This window comes from Colias croceus, chromosome 17, assembly GCF_905220415.1.
Source record: "Colias croceus chromosome 17, ilColCroc2.1".
NCBI lineage: Eukaryota > Metazoa > Arthropoda > Insecta > Lepidoptera > Pieridae > Colias > Colias croceus.
In genome coordinates this window covers 4,279,399-4,306,706 of record NC_059553.1, presented here as the reverse complement: position 1 = coordinate 4,306,706, position 27,308 = coordinate 4,279,399, and the positions used below count along the sequence as shown (strand labels likewise).

The 27,308-nt window shown below is 34.4% G+C and overlaps 2 protein-coding genes across 3 annotated transcripts in view; both read left to right on the top strand.

The window, feature by feature from the left end:
- Positions 1-22,981, top strand: part of LOC123698983 (tyrosine-protein kinase Src42A) — a 51,423-nt gene extending 28,442 nt beyond the window's left edge. For both annotated transcript variants that reach the window (XM_045645825.1, XM_045645824.1), the window contains exons 2-8: positions 7,929-8,050; positions 11,188-11,351; positions 16,457-16,784; positions 17,770-17,948; positions 21,351-21,507; positions 22,300-22,547; positions 22,874-22,981. In XM_045645825.1, the coding sequence (XP_045501781.1) occupies positions 7,929-8,050; positions 11,188-11,351; positions 16,457-16,784; positions 17,770-17,948; positions 21,351-21,507; positions 22,300-22,508 (1,159 nt within the window). In that variant the 3' untranslated portion in view covers positions 22,509-22,547; positions 22,874-22,981. The remainder of the gene's footprint in view (positions 1-7,928; positions 8,051-11,187; positions 11,352-16,456; positions 16,785-17,769; positions 17,949-21,350; positions 21,508-22,299; positions 22,548-22,873) is intronic.
- Positions 22,892-23,245, top strand: LOC123699283 (putative uncharacterized protein FLJ46204). Its single transcript, XM_045646208.1, has one exon. The coding sequence runs from the start codon at positions 22,892-22,894 to the stop codon at positions 23,243-23,245; it is 354 nt and encodes a 117-aa protein (XP_045502164.1).
- The last annotated feature ends 4,063 nt before the right edge of the window (positions 23,246-27,308 follow it).

The following is a 27,308-nucleotide window of genomic DNA, read 5'->3' as shown; positions in this document are numbered from 1 at the left end:
CATTTATGTTACATAAAAATAAAATAGATCTATTACGATTTACGTCAACTATTGACATATAAGGATTATCTTTGACAACTCTAAACTTATGGCATACCACATAGCTGTGAAACTACTTGTCAGTTTAGCAAAATATCTTATATAATCGGTCATTAATTATTAAAATGCCATAAAACCATCGAACTTATCAAACTTTTATAAACAATTAGGACAAACTTGTATAACAAAGTGGGTGTCGTTGGTTTGCGAAATGACAGTCGCCGACTCATACAAGATTTGAGATGTCTAGGCAATAAAGGAAGGCAGCCATATTTGCACATTTCTGTTTGAACTTTCGAATGTATCGAACAGAAACAAATATAACGGCGAGTCCAAGGAAAGTTATGTTTCAATACTGAGAAAATATGTAACATCTATTATATTATGAAGTACTTTATATATATGGACTTCTTTAACTATCTGATGGTCGCAGTTAAATAGGCGTGCATTAGAGTTTCTTCGGAATGTAGAAAGTTGATGAAAATAATTTAAACCGACAAACAAGTTCAGATAAGTGTAAAAATAAATCTTAATTCTAGAATACTATTACTAGTCGTTACAATAATTTACGTGGCAATCTAAGAACTGGTTCTCGGTAAATGTTTAATTGATGAATCACTTTGAAAAACGCATGATAAAATAGCATTTGTTTACATACATTTTCTGATACAGTAGCGTAAAATGATAATAAACCATTCATTCATTGATCAAATTTATGACTTGAACAATAGATTGACGAATTTTGTCAACGAATATCAGTAATGATTCAAAATGTATAAGATTTCTCCTACACTTATAATGCAGGTCAAGGTCGTTCTATCGTCTGGTCCGACGGCCGCGGCGGCGCTTGCGTTACTGTAATATTCAATGTTTTATTACTCGAGCTACGGGTTTAATAACCGCGTAATACAGCAAAGCTATTATAAATAGAAGCAACTTTATCCTAGACATCACTAGGCTCTCATTTTATATGCCCCAAGCAGCGCTTTTCGATGCAAATTTATTACTTCAGAGATCACGGGTAAAATTGCAGCTAAATTGTTCGCTATAATTAGAAACTATTTCAACTCGTGGCCTTCTTTTAAGTTTTTTAAGTGTTTAGTTTCCCGTAAAAGTAATTTGAACGGTGCGGCATTTCAACCTACTGTTAAAACTGTGACCAATTACTATTTTTTTGTAACGACAACCTTAAATTATGAAAAACATTATTTTACAGTTCAACATTCTGAATTTTTGTTGTGAAATATTTTGAATTAATTACATAATATTTATATAAGGCCATGTCAGAATCCCTGCAATTACCGTTGCAGATAATGAATTAGAAGTATTAACACTCAAACCTTTTTCAAAAACACTAAGTAATTACTCTTTCTATTTATAAGTCTGTTTGTTCTATAAATAGTCATTCAATGTGTAAATGAGGATAAAATCAGTTTCATTAAAATGAATCAATTCTCTGCGCGTCTTCAGACCAGACCTTCGTCCAAGCAGTAGCAACAGATCTATGACCCTTAAAATGCCCTTAGCACGTGACGAGGCCTCGCTGGGTAATAAAATTTTCTATTCATAACCTTTCACAGTATTTTTATGATTATTTTGACATTGGTCTCCACGATAATTATCCTTTTAGACGTTATCTAAATCTAACATTGAATAAATAAGATCGTTTCTCAATTACATTGGTATTCCATTATGCAGTTCGTTGCTGATAAGGAAAGTTTTCATGAAGGCTGCATTGCAATTGGGTGATTGTTAGTTTGTAATGAGGGTGAAATCACTGTCTGTGTTGATCCACATTAACTTGTTAAAGTAGTAATCTGTATGATGTGCTACACTTTGCATAGAGTCGGTTCATTATTTTGTACGTTTGCAATTTGTATTTAAATTTTATACAGACTAAACACTCAAACTAACAATCTAAATTTCTTACTGTGTATGAATAACCAGACTAGTACAAGCGGAATAATCATAATATGATAAGGCTTGCAATGTAGACCATATAAATATCATTTTCAAATAGAATGGTGTAAAATTTGGAGCAACGATAAATTGAGACTAAGATTTATTTTAGATGCAAGCCTGGTCCAGGTTCACCATAACTTTTCCTGTTTCTCATGTTGTATATATGTAATTACCCAGTCACGGTTCGTCTCTGTGCTGATAAACATCGGATATGGCTTGGCCGTTTCCTTAATTGCAATCCAAGACTCTCCGTGCCGCTGCTTCATAATCCAATGAACAATTACAATCAACATTCAATCAGAACTTATCGTCACGAACGCTATAAAAACCTTTATGATTGTAAAACTGGGTACCTTCAGTTGATTGCTGTAAAAAGTTTTCGATTGTTGAGTATAGTATCATCTTGTCGGTTTATATGTATACTTTTACAATTAATGTGAATGCTTTTATCAACTAATTACTCCCATTGTATGTCGTTAAAATTATCTTAAACTGCTCCGTGTAGCAGGCTGATATTGAGCCATTAAAATATATCACAAACAGGTCTTGCAAGGATTGCGGTTTGAAGAATTCGCAACAGGATATTCATCTTATTATAATTTGTAATTTTTCAATCTGTCAAACTGATCTAATGGATTATAATATGTGTGGGGGATCGCTCGCTAGTCGCTACATTCGTGCATCTTTGGCCCGTAATTTGGCGCAATCCTGTGTGCTATTGTGAAGCGCTCTAAATTTTGCAATGATACGGCGAATTAACTTCAACGCAAACTGTTTTAACGATAGGTACACGTGATAAATATACGTGTACGGAATACGTGATCTGTATTAACTGTTGCACTAATTTGGATGTTTAAACATAAACATTTAATGTCATAGGTACTTAATTCTTACCATTTTAAGATCATGTATGGAAACATTCATTCTAACACCAGAGACATAATAAAATAATTTAAATATTATATACAAGCAAATAAATTTCCTTTATTTTATTATATTTTTTAAAATATTTTAAACTAGCTGTTGCCCGCGACTTCGTCCGCGATTAGGTCGTTTTTCGTCATTCGTCGTTTAAAAAAAATACGTGACACTTTATTTTAAAATTTTCTTAATTAGGTATTGTCTCTTATAAAATTTAACTACATTAAAATTGAACACTCTGATAAGAAAATCTTAAAATCTGAAGAAAACATGAATGTGGTTTAAATTCTACATTACTTAGTATCAAATAATAATCTAAATTAAATGTAGATTAACAGTTTGAGCACACCATTATAGAATATGTACCTAAGTATTAAATTACGTTAGTTTACATAGTAACTTTACTAAAAACACGATGACTATCTTTCGCGCTCGATACCACAAACTAAGCATGTTTGTGGTACGTGGCCCGCGTCACTTGACCCCCCGCGAGTTCCCCTCCGTTGCTATGCGAAAATACATTCGTCGCCCTACTGTAGGAAAAATTGTAATACTGTGGCCTGGGCGTTATAACACGTCCAGGGAGTTCCTGAGTGCCGATATCACCATCTTGAGGAAAAGCTTCTAATGTCGATTTAAAACTGCATACATACGAATTTACCTGTTCTAAAATTGTGAAATGAGTTCAGTTTTAAATTTGAGAAATATTGATTTCTTGTATTCCACTATTCGTTGTAGTCGAATACAAAATATATTTAAACAAACTTAGGTTGGCCTTCAGGCAAAAGGGATCCTATCAAATGGTAAACTTGACCTTGTATCTTAAAAGTAAGCATGAACGGATCTTCTGATAATTATTGAGCACCAAAGGATCATTTGAAACGCACTACTATAAGAGCGAATATTGTCTAATAACAGTTTACATTGCACCACAGAATACATAATAGTAGCTAAACGCTAATTGCACAGTATGTTCCTCTAAAAGTAGTGATTTCAAAGGTTCCGGTGTATCTTCAAACGAAAGCCGACTCGCCTTACTACACTTTAAAGCATTACAAAAAGAACATTTAATATCGCCTATACAGAAGATGATCTGTAATCAATTGTGAGGTTATAAGCAAACCCACTTTTATATTTGTCAGACCACACCACCGAATTCGTAGATTGTTTACCTCAAGACATTAAGACTATGACGAAATCTGTCTGCAGTAAGACGGGCCTCTCGCTATTCGTACGTTTCCAGAGACCGAATAGTTTCAATTCTTAATCTTTCATTAAACAAACTTATTAATCGTTCTTGTCTCATATAATTGTAATATTCGCGTCCCTACTCTAGTCATTGCTTATGCTCATGTTCATCTTATTATGATGCACCCTATCATTTGTCAAACGGTCTTCATATTGAGTAAGTAAAGTTTTTAATTGTGAAAAAATGTATTATGATTTACACTACATATTAACACTCTTTTAACATTTAACATAAAATATAAGTCTGTGAGTGTGTAAAAATAAATCCAGCTAATTACAAATTAAACTTATGTTTATAATTTGGTATACGACATGAAAATATATTAATTGTCAAGAAATAATAATACAGATAAATACTGAACATAAGTATAATAGATATTAAGTAGTATTAGTTAAAATATACTTTGACTACTTTGACTGTAAGTTAAAGTTTATTTTTACTAACAACATGTAAATGAAGAAGAAATAATAATTACCAACGTACTAACCTTTTCTATAATACTTAACACGGCACATTTTTCAAATTATCTTGCTCAACTCTACTAAAAAATTTGAGGGTTTTGTTGGAACTTTAATATGTAAAAACTATGATATATCTAAACTACAATACAACTTGCATGCGGAAATGCTCATTACAATTGTGAATCTAAAGAACATACTGTTTCTAACAACATACTGTTCAATTTTATTGAGCTGATGAATATCTTTTGCCTGGAAGAAATCACCGTCGCCTAACAAATATAATGTGTTTTCTTATAAAACCGTTACATAATTTATTTTATCTACTTAAATAATGAAAATGATATATTTATAAAATATAAAATATATTATGTAAAATGATTAAAAATAAATAAATGAAGCAACTACGATTCAAAGAAAACATCTTTTTCAGTGTGAAAATGCTCTAAGCAATCCTGGATTATGAACTGTATATCATGTACCTACTCTGATCCCAGTACGGTCGGTACGTCGATAGCCATAACGATAAATATTATAATCAGATAACCGCAAAGTCAAAAAAAAATAAAATTTTGACTTTGCGGTTATCTGATAACTTAAAACATTACTTGTAAAGTTGTGAGTGCAAAATTTACGTTTCATTTGGCAATAACATTTTTTTCGGTACTAAAACGTAGTAGTTTGATATGTGGTTGGCTGCCCCTCCTCTCCTTCCTGAAAAATATCCTCCAAAATTTCCCGAGATACTTCCAATGATTGAACCATTGGACGTTGGACATTAACTTCAGTCAAAAATTGACGAAGCGGATGATTACTAATTTCCACTTAATCCTCGCTGCTACTGTCTTTATCATCAAATCATCAATTTTCAAGTGGTGTAGTAAAAATATCAGCAGAAATCGTCTTCCAAAGGCGATATAATTTTATTAGCATTAAATCTGTAAATAAAAAAATCAAAAGTTAACTGTAAATCTATAAAAAAAGCTACTTACAAATAAAATTTTATCAAAAACTTCTGTTCCCAATGCACCTCAAAATAATAAAAGAATCATTCATTTCATTTCCTTTAACAACTTACCAACAAACAACAACAACTTACCTTTTGTGGGAACGCATGATGGTGAAAATTCACAAAACACGAAGATTGCATTTGATATTTTTGGTTTTATGGCATTCAATTGCTTTATAAATATCACTACATAGTATAAAAAAAGTCGCTTTCTGTGTCCCTATGTCCCTATGTCCCTTTGTATGCTTAAATCTTTAAACTTCGCAACAGATTTTGATGCGGTTTTTTTAATAGATAGACTAATTCAAGAGGAAGGTTTTAGTACATAATTTATTAGGTTTTAGACAAAGCGGACGAAGCCGCGGGCGGTAAGCTAGTAAATTTATAAAACACGAAGATTTTTAAAATTGTAACTAATGAACACAACAATATATTATTATACTCTTTGGAACACAATCATTAGATTAACTGTAGATAATGGTGTCTATTTTTACTTAAAATAATAAACATCTACCCTCACTTTAAAAAATGTAGTTTATTATTTACACGAAATATATCTTATAGGGAACGGAAGATATGGGTTAAAGAGTTAAATAAATAAATAACATAATTAAGTATATTTAAATTATTAATTTTTAACATTGTGTTCAGTAGTGTTAACATGTAAATTGATTTGATTTTTACGAAATCTCATAGATGGCGCTGTTACAAAATTAACATTATACAACTTACATTCTTTAAGCTATGTTTCTCTTCCCAAGTTACTTAAGTGGCATAATTTTTTATAGTGTCAATCTAGATATTGTCAAACAACATTTATATATGCGTCATTTGATTATTAATTTCCAATAGTTAACGTGTAAATTGATTTGATTTTTATAACATTTAATAGATGGCGCTGTTTCTAATTTGTCTTTATACTACTAAATTCATTAAACTGTTTCTCTGCCCAAATTACGTAAATGACATAGTTTTTATTTTGTAAAGCTAGATAATAGCATGGCTTACTCGAAACCAACATTTAAACATGAGTCTTTAGATTGTACGCTGTCGTAATACACGGAATACGTAAGAAAAATAAAGGTTCACAGCTCCTCCCCCGTAGGTGATAGCTTAATAATATGTAGCCTATAGCCTCACCCGTCCTGTTAGTAATATTCATGCAAAATTTGAAGTAAATCTATGCAGTACTTTTCGAGATTAGCTCGGACAAACATACAGACAAACAGACAAACAGACAAACAGACAAACAGACAAACAGACAAAAATTCTAAAAACTATGTTTTTGGCTTCTATATCGATTATAGATCACGGCCCAGGTATTCTTTTAAAAAAATATTCAATGTACAGTTTTGACTTTCCTACGATTTTATTATATGTATAGATACTTTAGAGGAGTTACCATAAAGGATACAGTTCTCTCAATACGTGTTGAATATTAGTTATAACTTATTACAAGTGTTGCATTGAAATTAACTGAATATTTTATCATCCTTGCATATAAGTAACAGTTTTTATAGTTTGTACAAGTATTGATATAAATTTTCCACCATCTTAATTGAGTCATTTTCAAAGGCGCCATTAACACATGACCATTGCCATTCAATAAAAATATGTACATTGTCGCATCCTTTCGAGATTTCACGTTAAAACAGCGAGCAAGGATTCGCGTGACACGGTCGCCAATTGAATGCAAAGTAGTCATTCATTCGTTGGTGTTGAGTCATCTAGCTTTCTGGACCTCGTGCTTTGACAGTTCTATTTTTATTAAATTCACTTTGTCTTACATACGAACATTGTTTAAGATTTCTTAAACTAAATACACCTAATGTGATATGCTATGGTCACTTACCTAAAACAATTGAGAACATAATGTGTATGGTTAGGTTTTATCCACAAGACATTGAACCTTATGGTTGTTAACACCAACCAATGTCAATATGGGCAATATACCTATCGGCTATCTCAAGTCTCGATTACCGATTTGCTTTCTATCGATATTTGTTTTAGATTTGTCTAGTGCTGCATCACGTACACAGATTTAAATATGTTAACCTTCTTATTGAGTACACTGTATGTAATGGGTTTTGTGGATTGCACATACTCAAAAGTCCGTGTCCGAGGTCTCCCAAACTACCTGTTCAATGAAATGTGTCGTTGCATTAATTTGTTTTGAATTAAAAGTCGTCCATCTAAAAAGGTTTAGCTAAACTGCTAAAGCTCTATTCATTTAGCAAATAAAACAAATTGGGTATTAGTAAATCAATCTAATTGAAGTTAATTCTTTCAGGTGGTACTTCCGCAAAATAAAACGAATCGAGGCGGAGAAGAAATTGCTCCTGCCTGAAAACGAACATGGTGCTTTCCTTATTCGTGATTCGGAAAGCCGTCATAATGACTTTTCACTATCTGGTAAGTTTTATGATATTTCTTAGAAATAAATAGTACATTTTAATAACACCCTATTCAATGTCAACTCGGTTGTGGTCTTGCTAGCTATGGATTGACGAAGACTCGTCAGCTTGAAAATTGTTAAAAAATATTTGAGTAGGTACTATTCCCCAGACTTGTTGCAATGTTAAAACAAAGTTGCTCTAAGGATGTCTGTAAATGTATGCATACGAGTTTCTACTTGAGACAAACCACTGACCTAATGTAAATATTTATATTTATTTCGGATGAAAGTGGCGCAGTAGGAAAAAGACGTAAAATGTCACATTGTACGTGACTGAAGCCGAGGGCATTGGCTAGGTGTACAAACTGTGCACTCGTGTATCTCGAATATTCGATCCTGATAGTTAACCGGTTTAAGTTTTTCTAAGATCTCACGTCGTGGGAACATGCGTGTAACCAAGGACTAGAGCGATAGATGCCCAACTCGTGACTAACGACCAATTAATTCAGAAGCACTATTTGTTCTCTTTTAGCGTCGTACTTTATACGGTTATTTCATCAGATATAATTATCATCGTGTTAATTATAAATGAGTTGGTTAAAAGTAATGACTACTTAAGATAGTACCTATAAATTCTTTATCTTGGTATTGGTAGTTTTTAAATTTTGAGAATTATAAATATGTACATAAAAACAAACTTTAAACCGCAATATCACGTTTTTATCGTCACACCTTACATCACGTTTGCATGCCATTAAAATATTGAAAAATATGCAAAGTTTTAAAACAGCACTTTAGCCAATAGAAGACGAAGACTACGTAGAAATGTCTTATTAAACTTTGCTCTTATTTCGAACAGATGGTGTTAAAGCTAATTTATTTAAATACCTGTCGGCGTTTATATCTTCTCAGACTGACGTTGAATTATAATGAAATCCTACATACAGTTCAGTGGCTCTCGCTTGATTTGTAACAATGCAGTATATTGAGAGACGAATTAAATTATATTGTTGCAACAAACATTATAACTGCAGACCACGTCGCGTCGACATTCTTACTATTACCTCATAATGTTCACCTCATCTTGCTGGTTTTGCACAAAAAGTAGAAGTAGGTCATATTTAACACGGACTACGACGCCAAAATCGAATAATTTTAAAAATGTATACGTAATTAACAACCCAGCCAGTTTAATCTTTTTTGTAGGTACATAGTACGGTTTTAATTAGTTAGCTTCAAATTAACACTCATTCATGGTAAATAAAATAATTTAAGCAGAATAATTGTATTTAAACTTATCGTTATTCAAATGAGTATTTTTTTTACTGAGATAGGTATTTACTTAATTTCTCTTTTTATAAACAATAAAGACCTGTATTTCACGTATTATTGGTATCAAATTCCAAGGCTTACCGCGAAATCTACATATTATACTCCCGAAGCTCGACCTTAACATTCATGCTACGGAGACGTGGTCAATACTTTTATATGAACATTTTAATCAATTCATGTATTAGTTTATGACATTTAAAAAGTATTGTAAAAACAATATTTCACACTTTGGATTATATATGGTCGCATATTGTTATATATATTATAATATTACTAGCTTATCGCCCGCGGCTCGCCCGCTTTCCCTAAAACGATTTGAGATTTAAACTATCCTATCTCTCAAGTTGGATCGAACTGTACATGGTGTGCGAATTTTATTATAATGGGGTACGTGGTTTAGGAGTCCATTGAGGACAAACATTGTGACACGAGATTTATATATATTAAGACTAGCTTATCGCCCGCGGCTTCGCCCGCTTTCCTTGAAACGATTTGAGATTTAAACTATCCTATCTCTCAAGTTGGATCGAACTGTACATGGTGTGCGAATTTTATTATAATGGGGTACGTGGTTTAGGAGTCCATTGAGGACAAACATTGTGACACGAGATTTATATATATTAAGATGTGTGCGCTAATTCTATATTTATTCATACCAAGTTATTTATATATAAGTTACCTATGTATATATACATGAAGAATTAAAAATGAATGCAATTTGACGATGTACGCACATTTTTCCGTGTACATCATTGCGAAACTAGGGAGTTTTTGTTGCACAACTTCTATATTTAATCACCGATGGTCAACTCGCATTATCGACGCTTTTCTATGTAAATGATGTTATGAATTCCGAAAATGTATGATGGGTAGATCCTTTTCATTTTTTTATATAATTAGCGTAATATATTATTAAATTGCTTTTGAGTAGTTCCATTAATATTTCACAGCCTCTATCATGACGAAAATATATCAACCTGTCTGTAATAACAATACAGGACACATCCTTTGTTAAAAATTTAATTAAAACCGTCTGTCGGGTGAAGATGTATTTTTTTGTTAAATGAGAACACACGGTTTTGCTTTTTTTTTTTGCAGAATAAGACGTCTTAACGTCGTTTGATATTCTAAACAAAACTTTATGGAAAATATTTTTCGGAATCCTAAATAAATAAGTAGTATGTATAATCCTAACTCAAATAAGGAACTGTGTTATTATCGGGACTTTAAAATTCAATCACGACCAAGAGAGTCCTTAGGTTTTCATGGAATTTAACTGATTAAAATTAATGCTAGGTACCTACTTGGTGCTACTATTATCTATATAATATGGCTAAAATTCATCATATTTTTGAATTGTTGACTCATTTGCCAGTTTTGAAACAGATCGTATAATATATTTTATGTTCATTTGATGAAATTTATAGATGCAATACATTTTCGAATTTTAATGTTATCGCCTTAGCAACAATATTAACCGCTAAAGGTCAGTATACCAGTCCTTAGATGTAGATGTTTATTATTTAATATTTATATTTACGCAACAACGAAAATAAACGTGTGTTGTTTCGGATACCACGAGTTTTTATGCATCATTCATTCTCTTTTCAATAGTACCTACAAATTATCTCCGTTGGTTCTGCATTTCCTAAAGAACGAATTTAAATTTCCTAAGAATTTACGAAGGTTTACGACTTTTAATGCATTTTAATGACCTGCACTCTCATAGGAATCCATATAGTATTAGCTGATGATGATGATACACTGTTTCCATATTCCATACGTTTCCATAGATTTGGTATTAACAAACCTCAATGAACAGTTCGCGACGGTGACACGGTGAAGCATTACCGCATCAGGCAGCTCGATGAGGGCGGCTTCTTCATCGCCCGCCGCACCACCTTCCGAACGCTGCAAGAGCTGGTGGAGCACTATAGCAAGGACGCGGATGGGCTCTGCGTGTCGCTCAACAACCCGTGTGTACAGGTTAGTTATATACAATGCAATACCTCCTTATAATTACGATTTCGACTTTATTTTTACACACACACATACAGAAGACCTTTCATCGTCACTTTTCGTGGTCAGTAGGAATCCGACATAACCCACTATACAAGATATACATATAATTATTATGTCCTCACAAAAAATCTTAGTGAAATATGTGAGGTTTTTGAGATTAAATATACTAATATGGTTAAGGAAACATCGTTGGTTTAAATATATTGTCGAATAAACTGATGTAAACAGTTTTGCGGAAGTTCGATATTTTTTGTTTTTAAGGCTGATACGTGAGCAAGTCCATTTTGCGACAATAGAACAATGGAAGATAGTGATTAATATAAACTGCGGAAAATGTTTGTGAACATCTTATTAAGAAATTTCTTATTAGAAATTATTGTATTGCTATACATACAATTATGTCAAATTGAGTTTATATTATATATTACTTACATAATAATTAATAATTGATTTAATTACGTAATTCTGAATCATTATAATCTAATAAATGTGATCGTAAATATGAATTGTCTAATAATAATAAACACGATATTCACGCTTACCAATCCGTGAACGTACATAAAACAATAATTTACACCTACTAATGTAAACAGTATTTATGGTATTTATTTGAAGGAAAGAAAGTGTCACTGATTTATTGAGCAATAACCAACATAATCCTCACAATAATAACAATTGAACCGTCAAGTGAACTCGTGTATTATTTATTATTACGCGTACACATAAATTGTGGAAGTTGGAACCCAATATTGTTATGGTCCCTGTTCACAATGGACAGCGTTGGACGAGTAGACGCAATCACAATAGTGTAGACGGCCAAAATGTCTGATCGGCCGTAATTGTAGATGTTTATTCGTAATCGCCATCGACGAGCATTTGTTGGGCCAACGCTGCCCATTGTGAAGAGGGCCCACAAGGTTAAAGGTATACGTGCAGCGATGGGCACATTGTACCCGTGAGAAATATTGGCCATCGGACGAGTTCCGACGGGCGTTAAATTCAGCGAAAGACAGACGCGCGCCTGGATTCTATCGGCTCGGGCCACGCGTGTCATTGTCAAGATCATTCTTTTCTATACGTATTAGCGATAAGTATTGTTTCAATCTCTTTTTAAATCGGGCTTAATGTTTAAATTTAATCAAAACTGTAGAACGTAAAAAAATAAATTTAATAAAAGTTATTTGCATGCATCTCTTAAGTATTTAAAATATGACAACAAATAGAAATTGAAAATTGCGCATAAGCCATGATTAATAATAATTAATTAATATCGATAAAAACAAATTCCCTACATAAATATTTATGAGACAAATGTCACGCTTTGTAAATAATACACATACGTAATATCTTAATAACACGTTATTAATCAAATGACATACATAATGCATGACGAGCGAGTGATTTACGCGACGATGCAGCTTTTGAAAAATGTTGCGACGTTAATTCTATCGGCGGAGTTTCCAATGTTATGCAATTTATACATTGAATAGTCGGCATTCCAATTTCCAGTTAAACTGTGACCGGCGCCAAGGCTGTGACCCCGCTTTCGTTACGAATCACATACATATACATGCACACATAAAACGATTACAAAATCACGGAGATAGCTCACATTAAATTCTTTCTAAGCACGCTAATTTGTTGAAGCAACGCGGTTGAAATCAACATAGAATCGAAATAAAGTATCGGTATAGATCCGGATTTAAACTAAGTTGATTATGGCGATGCTATTGTTTCAAAAAAATGAGAACTCTTTATGTAAACATGAATGCGAGTTCAGACAAAAATCGATAATTTTTTTTGGGTCTTAAAGAAAAATATTAAATTAATCAGGTGTTTAACACTGAATATTTATTTATTCTCGTTCCTTTTAAAATAGACTTGGACAATAAATGGATACAACAATTATAAATACCGATTCCGCACACGTGCAAAATATTTAATACATCATTGTCACGCGTATACATTTTTGACGTAAATGTTATTAGAAATAATGAGGGGTATTGTTCGTGTGCAAACTTTTACATGATTAACCTCACATTTGTTTTAATGATTCATTTGTTTAAGTGTTTTGTTTTACTTGAGGACAGTCGTTTCCGTGATTGTTAGCAGCGTTGATCAAATATGCGTATGTCAATGCAGTTCAACATTTTCATGTTCACGTTGTTAAAGAACAAACAAATCTAAATGTTTATTATATATTTTGTGTAGATAGATTTGCATCACTAAAAAAGAAACAAACGCAATGATTAATTATAAAATTTGCGGGTTTCACCAAATCCAAATTAATATGTAAGCTCTTAAAACCCGCCCAAAGCTCTGACCACGTTACAATCTGAAAGTTGCAAAACCGCCCACCCGGCTATGTTATTGATGTAAAAAATGCGAACGTATATATTATGTTAAAATTAATAAGCAAAAGTAAACTCCCTGGTTGTTCGGTTCCTCGATTTGAAAGTAAGACTATCACATCTACCGCGGATCTCTCAAATACGTCATTACTCAAAAAATACCCCGCGTCAGATTCAACTTAAAATTATTTATCGGTAAATAAAAGTAGGTCACACCAATTAAGCAATGCAGAATTCAATGTAGTTATCTGAGATTCTCGATCTTGACCCTTTGAGAGAAATGCATTTAATGAAGGGTTATTTAAAATACATTTTTAATATTGATAATGATTATATAAGATGATTTTGTATGCGACAATGATAATTTCAATTCGTAATATTCTCTTAATCATCTTATTGGCTGTGCGATTGATCCACGATCGAACACAACCATTAACCGATCGGTGACAGATTAGAATAATTTTATTTAGGAAAACCCACGTTTAAGATTTTTCAATGCCTTTCAGAATCGTTAAGTGATTCTAGTCAAAATGTTATTGTGACTTGATTGTGTAATATGTATTTCACACTTTTGCAATGAACTCTACATGATTGCGTAGACGTAGACAAAATGGTCTGCAAGTATTGGCGTCAGCAAATTTTAATGAAGTTTACTACTGTCAGTTATAACTTATAAGTATGGAATTAATTATTATTGCATAATCATTAGCTAGTTGAACCATTCAATGGGAAAGGTTGGTTGTTTATTTTTAAATAAATTAAATGGACAGCCGCGCATGAATCAGCGTCTCTCGTGTAAGTATACAAATTAATAATTTACTAACAAGGTAATGATATAACCAATAGAACTGTTTAAATCGTATATTCGATAACAGTAATTTTAAACGATTCGTTTAAGTCAAGATAAGTGTATGTTTATCGTCTGCCGATGTTTGCGTATGACACATCAAGCGGTCGTGCGCGGATTTGTGGTCTCTATTGCCAACGGGTTCGTTTCACGTGACGGGAATAAATATTAACCTATAATAAAATATTGCAAAAAGCACATACTTGCCAGCTACACGCTAAAATATTTTCTTTATCGAAGCTAATGGCCGTAGTAAAAATGGAAGAGCCTGTGAGAACTTATATACGTGTCGGGATACTTTTATAATGCTGGAAGATTTACTACTTTTATATATTCTTGGCTTTTAATAAAAAGAGCAAGGCGTGTTTATGTTTTTACATAATACGACTTATATGTATAGATATACTTGTAAGGGCGAGTGTTAGTTTTGGTGTTTTGGTAATGCTAAACATTGGTTTTAAAGTTTTGTTTGAAAAATGTAGATACAGCTTTTATCGATATTGAATATATAAATATACGAAGCATTTGTTACACATATGCGCAGACGCACAGCAGTTCTAATTCGAAGCGAAACTGTGTCAAGTCAATATCACATAAATATCACCATAACATATAAACTTGGTGTGAACAATGTTCAATATTGTTATTTAGCGCGACGCATTCAATTTAATTTAACGACTCAATAACTCATTGCATAATGAGCTGCGGCAGTAGGTCTACACTCTACAGTAACGAGTAAAAGTAAAGACTATGCTAATTTTCTAGCACTCGCTTGACAATGAACGTTTGCGGTCCATTGTTAAGAGTCACATGTTTATTTTTACCTGCTATAAATGGTGCACGTTTATTGGACGTCCGTTCACGCGACATCTTCACGGTGTATTAATATTAATACTTTATTGCATGTTCGCTCATTAATAGTTAACATTTCTAGGTAGAAATTGTTTTAAATCGCCGGGCTCTTTATATCGCAATCACGTTTCCAGTGAACGCGTTTTGTTCTTAATTGGATTCATAGTCATGATAATTATAATGTCACTGCTGCATGGCGTCACGTGGCCTGCAGTGTGTTAAGACCAAGACGTACCACATATTGATGGATCCAATATATTTTATCATAAAAATAGGCGTCTTACTACTCGTTGCTCTATTTTACAATGCATAGAAAATGCAGACAGCAATTTACAAAATAAAACAACAAAACTTTTAATTAAAGTTCGTTGCCAGTTTGCTTATAATCTTCTAGCTATTAATCATCCCTTATTGAAGCGAAGTTTTCTATAAAAAATACTTACCCATACATTAAAAGTGTGTTTTATGCTGATCGACATATAGCGTAAATCATTTAAACAATAAAATCAGGTGCGGTGACGTAAATGACGACATTTAAGGGCTCTCGTATTTGCTTTTTTCTGAGCCTGTTGTTGTTGGCTTTTGTGTCCAGTGTGAGTGAACTAGTTTCCTTGACTTGCTAACATATTATGATAAATAATAACGTTTTAAACAAAGATGAATGAATAGTAGATAATTTTATTCTTTAAAAAATATCGAGCCATAAATGTGGATGAATAACTAAAAAAAATAAAGTATAAATATGCATAATGCATATTAAAGCGCCATAATTATTATTGATTTAATTATAAATTCACCCACTTTACATACAAATTGTACAAGAATTCAGGTTACATTTTTGCTTTAATGAGCGATACATGTTTTAGTTTACTTATTCATCATATTATGCACAAACACAATATGTGCCTTATCAGGTTAAACAATAAGGAAAATACACAAAACATTATTCAATCTAAATCACAAATTGAGTCTATTTTCATGTGTAAAGTATCAATACAACATTGTCAACTCGCTTCCAGGTGGAGAAACCGGTGACAGAAGGTCTCTCGCACAGAACAAGGGACCAATGGGAGATCGACCGGTCCTCCCTGAAGTTCGTGCGCAAGCTCGGCCACGGCCAGTTCGGCGAAGTATGGGAGGGGCTCTGGAACAGCACCACCCCAGTCGCTATCAAGACCCTGAAGTCAGGCACGATGGACCCGAAAGATTTCCTCGCTGAAGCGCAGATCATGAAGAAGCTGCGGCACAGCAAACTGATTCAGCTGTACGCGGTGTGCACGCTCGAGGAACCCATATACATCATCACAGAGCTGATGAAGAACGGCTCGCTTTTAGAATATTTGCAAGGTAATATACATGTTCATGAAATTCTTCAGTTCTTATTTTGTCACCTTATCAATCACATTCTTGACTTTTCTTAAGAAGATTATCAATGTAAACTTTGATACTTACATAAATAATAATTGTATTGCAATTTAAATAATCGCATTAGCTATTGTCTAGTTATAATAACTCTGCCAGACAGAGATACAAATAAGTATGTAAGAAACATCTCCTTCGCGAATAATTTAAATCAATAAAGAAAATAAGTTCATATTATGTTAAGACCACTGCCCATTCCACCTTATCACTTCCATCTCGTATAACGTTTCGCAATTGCGCTATCTTCGTGATTAATTAATTGTCAACGAGTTGATAATCATTTTGCTACCTATTATTATCTGATTGAGATCTGTAATTATCTGATCGAATGCTACAATGTGACGGCCAACTGAGATAATTTGCTATGCCGGTGGAAATATTTTCTTATTAATTAGCTAGTCTTATTTTATTGTCTATTATTAATTGGATTTTATATAACCCGCAAAATGACCTCGTTTTTCTTTATAATTTTCTATTAGAATAAGTATTACGATTAGACGAGACACTAATACATATAAAAAGCATGGAAGAATTCTAATCAATACCCGCGGCCCCATCATTAAAGCGGCTCGACGGAACACAGTGGGGTTTTAGTCGGTAAGAATCCGACATAACCCACGGCTCCTTTCCCTGGGGGCCGAGGGTGGGTATCTTTGGAAGATTTCCCCACTATAAAAAAAAGGTATCTATACATTCATAGAAATTTCTTTGATCAATTTATATTTTTTGAAGTGAAACTGTTTTAGGCGCGTTGGGACTGAAATTTCAAGATCGCGTTATGGCAATATCGTCATGTCATGGCGTAAGACGATTTTGGTGTCTTTAAATCTTGCCATAGAAGTTTCACGTCTGACACGTGCGCACACACTTTCTTAAATACCCTTATTAATAATTCCATCTCCCGTTCCAGGCAAGGGCCGCGGTCTCAAGCTACAGCAGCTGATAGACATGGCGGCGCAGATAGCGGCCGGTATGGCGTATCTCGAGTCGCAGAACTACATACACAGAGACTTGGCCGCGAGGAACGTGCTCGTTGCTGAGGCGAACATCGTGAAGATCGCTGACTTTGGTCTAGCGCGGCTTATTAAGGTGCGTGCTCTATGGGTTATATGTGCTTAGTACGAGCTTGTATGGATAGGCTGTATGCGAGTTTTCAGTTTTGTATGGGCGGGAGCTCTATGAGTTTCTATGTGCTTAGTATTGTATGGGTGCGAGCTATGTAGGTTTCTATGTGCTAAGAGGTACCTACTTAAAAAATTAAAGGATATCTTGTTTCCTCTAGTTCTCCTGTTTGAACAATTTTGAAATAAACAGACGAAATGAATGAATGAAAATGAATTTTGGTATTATTATCGTATCTCAATCCATAATACTCGGGTACCATCATAAGGAAGGTACCCGGTCCTTTGGAAGGCTTACGTGGGGACACGGATCCAACACGCAGAGGCCCTTTAGAGAACTTTACTGTGTTGTGGGACACCAGCCGCAGCCTGCCCATGACTGCACTATAGAGATACAGTCCTAGGCAGTCCGCGGCCGATGTAGGACTATTTCGGAATATGGATAAACAAAATAAACTGGGCTATGGAGTGGGATGTTAAATGGGCCGGTATTTGGAGACTATTGGAAACTATGGCACCTGCCTTTCTACTAAAAGAAAGTAAAAATATGTTGGCAGGTGGTGACTCGCCCTCTCACTGTATGGGCCCCCGAAATAAGTCGCTGCAATAGTGCGACAAGGGGGCACCATATTGTGAGCAGCTAAGGGTGGAGAGGCATCCCTGGACTTTAAACTCCGATCACGCGCTCCCTGAGGGTCCAGCATCACGTGCCCACTCGCCACTTACGCTTCGCATCCACCATTCGAGCTAAAAGCTCTCGCGACTCCACTCTGGCCGGCCGGTTAAGGCAAGCCAGAGGTGGGGGTCCTGTCCTCGTCAGGCTTCACTCCGACCGGCCGGTGAAGGCAAGCCGGAGATGAAGACAGGGGCCTCCCCCGGGAGCACTCGGTTCCCGCGGGGTCGCTACTCCCCGACACCCCGCCACAAGGGGTCCTGCGGGTTGACTGATTGTACGGGTGGAATATCTATTATAACGTAAACAATAGATATCCCAACCGTGGGCGATGGGGTCGTCACATCCCTACGCCCTTATTATCGTTATTATTAATCAGTAGTTACTTTATCGAACCCCCATCCGGCTAACCGGCCACAAATAAAAATAAAATACAGCCAACAAAATAGTTCACATTTTTTTGCTTTAATTAGTTAATTGCACTGCTACAATTATAACGTTATTAACCGACTTCAAAAAAAAGGAGGAGGTTATCAATTCGGCCGGTATATTTTTTTTTTTTTTTTTTTTTTTATGTATGTACACCGATTACTCCGAGGTTTCTGAACCGATTTACGTGATTCTTTTTTTGTTCGATGCGGGATGGTGTCGAATTGGTCCCATAAAAATTTTATTCGGCTAGGCCTAGTAGTTTTTATTTTATGAGCATTTTTGTCTGTACTCGATGACTTAATTTCAATGTAGCAAGTAACTTTGATTCACTTCCCGGTAACCGATTGAGCTGAAATTTTGTATACGAATGTAAATTGGATAGCGATGAAACATTATCATGACATGGAGCTGATCTGATGATGGAATCGGAAGGTGGCCATAGGAACTCAGTAATATATTGACTCAACTTTATCGAGTTTGGGCTCGTTTGATTCGTGTTGAAAAATACACTAAAAAGTATTAAATAAAAATAACTGCGTTAAAAACAACCGACTTCAAAAACGGAAAAGTAAGAAATAAAAAAGATTTGATATTATTAATTACTACATATTATTTTTATGTGCTATTTATTAAATAGGTTTGAAGTCGGTGCCAAACACTAAGCACTTAGTATTAAGCCCATGCACCGACATCAAACCTTTTTAGTAAATAGCACATAAAAATAATATGTAGTAATTAATAATATCAAATCTTTTTTATTTCTTACTTTTCCGTTTTTGAAGTCGGTTGTTTTTAACGCAGTTATTTTTATTTATATTATGAAATTGGCTGCCAGGCTGTTGCTTAATATAATTATTTAGACTTAGTCATTACAGTATAAAAATTATTATGTGTAATAACGCTCTTCAACTTCAAGTATATTTCGACGTAAAATTGTTTAAATAGACAGACAAGTTTACCGTATTATATATCAGTCAGTCAGTTCAATAAATGTATATACTATATTATAGTATTAACGACATGGTTAGATATCATTCAGGCTATTTATTAATCAGCGCCGTTACATGCATAGGCTCTCTTTTATTAAACAGCTTTGTCTTATTGAATGAAATCAATATATCAGTGTATATTTTATATACCTGCAACGTACATACGGCACATACAACGAAATATTTAATTAATAAACCTATAAATACCCATAACTCACGTTAACAAACACACGTAAACCACACCAATTAAAAAACTTACATACTTTACGATGTTGATAAATTAAAAAATATCTTAACGTTGAAGCCATTGATCATTTTTTTTTATAAATAAAACTATAATAGCTGCATTTAACATATTTGCCTTATGTATTTCTCCAATGTATCATATCATCCGTGACGTAATTATATTTCTACATTATTCATCGAATAGTTTCGCGGAAGTGGCTTATGTAAGATGCGATAACGGAAATAAGTGTTATAGCCCATTGTACTCTTGCGTCTAATGATCTTCTATTTATATGTTTATTTACAGAATGATCTCATTTATCAAGATAAATAAATTAAAAACAAAGTAAAGACGACCTAGAAACTGTAACTCCATGATTTGTATAATATAATCATTGTTAGACTAATTACGTCGGTATTGTTTATACTGTAAATATTCATGTACGTAACTGGACAAAAACCAATATTGTCTTACTGACCTTAGTATATATTAAATTTTGTATGCATGAATAGCCTTTTTCTAATTATTGGACAGGTTGTTTACGCATCTTCTAATAAACGTTTAGTGTAGCGAACGCTATTCAGTGTTTTGTAAATATTTTTGTTTTCTCAAATAACTAAACGAGCTAAGTATGATTCTATGAAATAAAAACTGTAACAAACATAGGGATATATGCGTCATATATTATGTTTTTGTAAATATAATTAGTTCTAATCATTATAGTAATATCAAACTTTAACTATAGAGACAATTTCCCCCATTAAATTCTGCTCATTAAATGTACCATTTAATGAGCAGCAGATATTCATAACGTGCCAAAAAAATAAAATATACAGCCTCTAATTTATCGCCTGTTAATTGTAAATGAAATGAAAATGAAAAATTATTTATTTCAGCAAAAAACACAATAACAATACAAATTTAACTAGATTGATCAGTTAGTATCAATTAGATTGCTTTTTTGGTTTTTTAAATTCACAAAAAACAGCCGAAAAATCTGTTTATTTAATTATGATTATTCTCTAAATATCGTATATTCTTATTACACAGGAGGATGAATACGAGGCTCGCGTGGGCGCCCGCTTCCCGATCAAGTGGACGGCGCCCGAAGCGGCCAACTACAGCAAGTTCTCGATCAAGTCGGACGTGTGGTCGTTCGGCATATTACTCACTGAACTCGTCACCTACGGACGGACGCCTTATCCGGGTGAGCATTTTTTGTGACTTTTTGACGATTTTTTAGGTTTTTTTTTCGATTTTTTAAATAAGAAGAAAGAAAGGAGTATTAATTAAACTCCACGTCGTGTTTACGAGAAACACAAACACTAGAAAGTACAAACAATACCATTAATATTTTTTAATTACAAATTATTATCACTTAGGTTGATATTATATTTGGAGTATGTTATCTCCATATTATTTAATTAAATTAACTTATACGATCAATATCACAATTAGAGTTATTTCTGTTAAGTCTAACTTCCTTATAATTTTGTATTCATAGTGAGTATAATTAATCATAAAAATATAAATTATTATAGTAGGGAACTACAGTCATTATGGTTTGAGCGATGATGTCAAATTACGTGACAAACTCGTGAAAACGTCGCCTGTACATTGTTTTAAATTTTTATTTACTGATTCACTAGTCTATTATGTACTATTTAATAGTAAAAGTCTTTGTATTTATTTGAATTTCTTGAAAAAAATATTCGAGTGTTACATTAGCATTTTCAGCTTTATTATATCTAAATATAAACACAATATTATTATTATTCTAGCGACCCAAACGCTTAATAACTCAGGCCCCGGTCCCCGGAACCACAGACACAATAGAAAATCTATTGTGTCTTGGACCGATCGGGCCGCTTGGGGTCAATGGGTTAATAAATCAACGAATTCGACGTACCTACTACAGTATGAAATATTTATTTTAAAAAAAATTATTCGACGATAATGCACCAAGTAGAGCTAACTAATATATATGTACGTGTTGCAGGCATGTCGAACGCGGAGGTGATGCACCAGGTGGAGCACGGCTACCGCATGCCGTGCCCGCCGAGCTGCCCCGCGCCGCTGTACGAGATCATGCTCGAGTGCTGGCACAAGGACGCGCTCAAGCGGCCCACCTTCGAGACGCTGCAGTGGAAGCTCGAGGACTTCTTCACCATGGACAACTCGGAGTACAAGGAGGCGGCCGCCTACTGAGCCCGGCCCGCCCTGCCCAACCACCGACACAACGCACACGTTAGTTATTCATTTGACACGCTTTTTCTGAGAAATAAGTGATTACTTGTCGCAATGTTTCATACTTAATGTTATTCCGTTCCATTTTGTTTTATTAATAAAGTATACATCTGATATATTAATCCCTTTAAATCTAATTTATATTCTTATTTTTACTGATGTCATAAATATTGTAATAAAATAGGAATTGTTTTAAAAATATAGCTATCAATAATGTTCGTTTGTACGTGTCGAACATTCACATTTCATAAATTCTTCCAAATATTCACGTTCTGTGTCATCGTCGGTAAATTTTTAAATGTCCTAATCGAATGTTCGTTTAACAGGCCGCGAGCGTGTACCACATGCCGCCGGAGCTGCAGCTGCTGCACAACAGCGCGTCGCTGCAGCACCTGCACGCGCACGCGCACCCGCACGGCCACGCGCACCCGCACGGCCACGCGCACCACCACGTGCCGGTGCACTCGGCCACGCTGGCCCAGATGCCCGTGCACGCGGCCGCGCTCGCGCAGCTGCCCACGCACTCGGCCACGCTGGGCCAGGTGCACGCGCACTCGGCCACGCTGGGCCAGGTGCACTCGGCCACGCTGGGCCAGGTGCACGCGGCCACGCTGGGCCCCGTGCACTCGGCGCTGGCCCCGCTGTGCCACCACCACGCGCACGGCCGGGGCACGCTCGCGTACCGCGTGCCGCACTAGCTCGCACACACACACCCACACACACACACGCAACCACACATCGACACACTACACACGTATACAACACAATGCTAACGTTTGTTATATGGTCACGTAAACTGTGCTCAATGTTTGGCATTGTGATTTGTATATGTGTGCGGCTACATTTGCACTGTGAATTCTTTAAAATTTTGTTATACATCAATACGCAGTTCTATATTAGAAGTACGTAATAATTAACGGTAGTTAATTTCATGACAGATGACATTTAGTGTACATGGTTATCATAATACTTTTATGTATTCATAAAGGAACATGTTTATAGAGCTGTGTATTTAGATTTTTTTTTTCATATTGTGTCAACGTGCGCGTGCAATACCCAACACATTCATTGTCATTGTAAAATGAAATCATACGTCATTAGAAGTATAGAATTGATTTTATTATAAGAACGGCATATGATTACTGTAAGAGAGTTAACTTGTTGATATAACTTGATATAAAATTGTTACCATTATGGTATTAAAGCGTTGACATGAAGAACAATAATCTTCAAATATGTTTCATATTGAGTTAGATGAAAATAAAATTAGCGTCTGTAATTGAAATCAATCATCACGTCAGTAAAATACGATGTGCGTTGTCATAACTGATTTTCATCCTTAATGTGAATGTGATAAGGTTGAAAATCACATTATTTCAATAGAGGGATCATTAAGCAAGGCCAAGATAGCTTTATTCGCCCGCATTTGCATTTTCCTGTAAGCATATCTCTTTAGAAGCTCTTCACTAGATTAAGCTTAATTAAATGCGTAAATTTAAGCAGTTTTTCTCACTCTACTAAGAGATTTTAGATGAATAGAAAGAGATAAAGCTATGGCAAAATCCGAATACGGTCGTGTATGTGCGGCTTAACTCTTTTCATGTAAGCTAGATGTCGACATTCCTTTTATTTTACACGTCAAATACTACGTATGTTAGTATTAAGATACCGATTTTATAATAAAATAAAGGATTAACGTAAAAAAAAATACTGTAATTGTTTCGATGTGAGGGGAATAGAATTAAATATGCAATGTGCAAAGAGATGATATTATATAGTAATAAATAAATGGTATACTTGAAAATGTTTATGGTTGTCCTCATTTGTGAAGGAGCGCTTTATATGCATTTTAATTTAAGATTTTAGAGTGAAGTTCAATTAGAATTGGGTCAAATTTGCAAATTCATTAATATTCATACGTACTTGATTCCGTCTCGAGCACTCGACATAAATTATCATTTTTATATATTATATAACTTTCGTATAGCGGTTCGTATAGTGTTCGAATCTCTTTGTAACTCCATTGATTGTATCATCCTCACGTCGATATTAAACGCCCGCAATTTACAAAAGTATTTATAGTGTAGGTTAACTTTTATCGCACGAATTCTCAAATAAAAGTTGTTGTAGCGAATTACAAGATAAAAAGCTCGTATTTACTCGGCTATGATATGTCTGATATTTCAATGTTCAAGTAGCATTCAAGATTTTTATTCTGCATGAATGATGCGTTTATTGTCTTCGAATTGTGCTTGGATATTGAGTGATTAGTTCGTACCGCAATAACAACGAAGTTAGTGTGAGGATGTTGTGTGACGTAGCGGTGTGTGCGTGTGTGCGTGCGGAGTGCGTGTGCGTGTGCGGAGTGCGCGCGTGTGCGTGTCGGAGGATATTTAGGTTCGGCAGGGACTCTTGTATTGCGCGTATCGATTCTTCTTAAGGTCTCGGTTACGCGCCAAAGGATAAGGTATTTTTCACCTTCGTATACCATATTTAATGTAGATTAACGATATTGGTGATAGATGCCAAATAATCCTAATAAAGAACTGAATTTTATATGTATACATACTGATCGTTCTGAGGGTATTTAGACGTTAGACATTATTTATGTAATTTATGTAGCTTTTCTATCGCGTTCGATTAACGAATACATACATATTATTATTATTATTCTAATCGTAATGGAGCGTTCGTTATTATTGTTTCGGCGAGTTTCCTTCAGACGCGCTCGGTTCGATCGGCTCGCGATGCGGAAGCGTTTTGAATTTGATTTGTGCCAAGACTTTTAGTTTAAGCGAAAGTTTTACGTTGCCACGAATTGTATCGATTGTCCGACCGACGGGCGTCCGCTCGCGTGACTCGGGAGACGAATCGGCCTAAGAGTTCACATTTTGGATGTGTAGTTTTGTATTTTTATGTGTTAGATATATGATTAGTATTTATTGCAATTAGATGTTATTTATTGTCGGCATCATACTCATGCGTTATTCCCGCACGACCTTACGAGTGCAATATACCTTCGAGTGGCTTTGTTACGTACTGGAAACTCGATGAATATCGATGTAGCGAAACCGATTTTACATCCTCAGAACATTGGAAAATATTAGTTGAACGGTAGGCTTGAAATGTTATCGTTGTTGACGAATATCTAAACTGTTTGTTACCGCGGACAGTGCATTAGTCGTTTCCCCACTTGTGTAAATAGTACCAAATGTAGAGATAAAGGTTTACGAGTGATATTAGTTCGTTGGTGATTACGAAAGCGTACTGCCCAATAGAGGTCCACTGACTCTACCATTCCAATCGGATCGCAATCATTTTTAATATTATAGAAATTGTGACAAAACGTTTAGATGGTTGATGACATTTGTTGTATCACAGTTAATTATTGATAAGGTGGAAATTGAGTCGCACAAATTTAAAATAGCTTTTGATTAACTGCCTACTAATGTGGTGCCCCGAAATTCAAATGGACGTCACAAAAAATTTGGTCTTACCTTGCTACTCGTGCGTGAGCGAAGTATATTTATTAATTTTCATACATTATATAATATATTAGATTTCTATTCAATTTTGTGCTCAAAACTATTGGTATTTTGATAGATATTTTTTCAGCTTGGTTTCAAAGTAAAAAGGTGAAAGTTCGCTCACGACCAGTGGCAAATTTGTTTTATAAACGCACTGTGGATATAGCACTTGAATGTATAGAAAAATGAATGGTACAAGTAGATTTTGAACTTCTGTATAAACTTTTACTCATTCCGAGTATCCAGAAAATAGTTATATTTTAAATGTATTTTATGATCTTATTCACAGTACTTTGAGAATAATAAAAGTGACTATTTACTCTCCTACTGTATTATTTTGATAATTTATTTAGTACGTTAATATCGTCGTAAGTTGTAGCTGTATAAACGCTTTAGGCTTTACGCTTCATCGCAATAGCTAAGTTCGCGCTACGTTTTATCCCGATTAAGGCAATAATATAACGTATTATCATAATTTTAATTATTTTATTTAGTTAGCCAATTTTAAGTGTATTACTTGTAAAATTGCGCCATCACAATAAAATATGGGAGTGAATCAAATAGAGATAAGGCTACGTGAAAGTGTAACTTGGATATAAATGAAAAGCAGTATGATTTGTTTCTGTGTTACATGACATTTATGCGTGGTTTTACAGTAATGTACAGTTTAGCGATTAAAGACGGAAAGCGTAAATTCGAGTGCGACTGACGTTAGTTGATACTGATCGTAACGTGAGCTAAGGTCTTATTACCTCCGAGTATCAATTAATTATATTTTAATTGTCGGCCGGTGGCTCAGTGCCGTATCGACTTTGATCATTATTATGATTATTTGTTATTGCCCTACGGTCCGGCTTTTTTTCTTTTATTATGATAAATAATATTTATATGATAAATTATAATCATGCGCCGATTCGCCACTGTTTTACCGGTATTATTATTATGGTTATGATTATTATATTTCACTTATTTGTAAAGATTTTTTTAACACAACAATAAATATAAATGTGAAATATTCTTTGTTTTATTGTTTATTCCTTATCCCTTTTATAAAGATGTCTACATCTATAGTCTATACCGATAATAAAATTGGAGTGTCTGTTTTTAAAGTGTCTATTTGTTCCGGCTAATCTCAGAAACGGCTGGACCGATTTTGACGGGACACTTACACTAACTGTTGTTATAAGGAGTAACAATTTTTTATACCGAGGTTCTCACAGGAACATTAGGATTA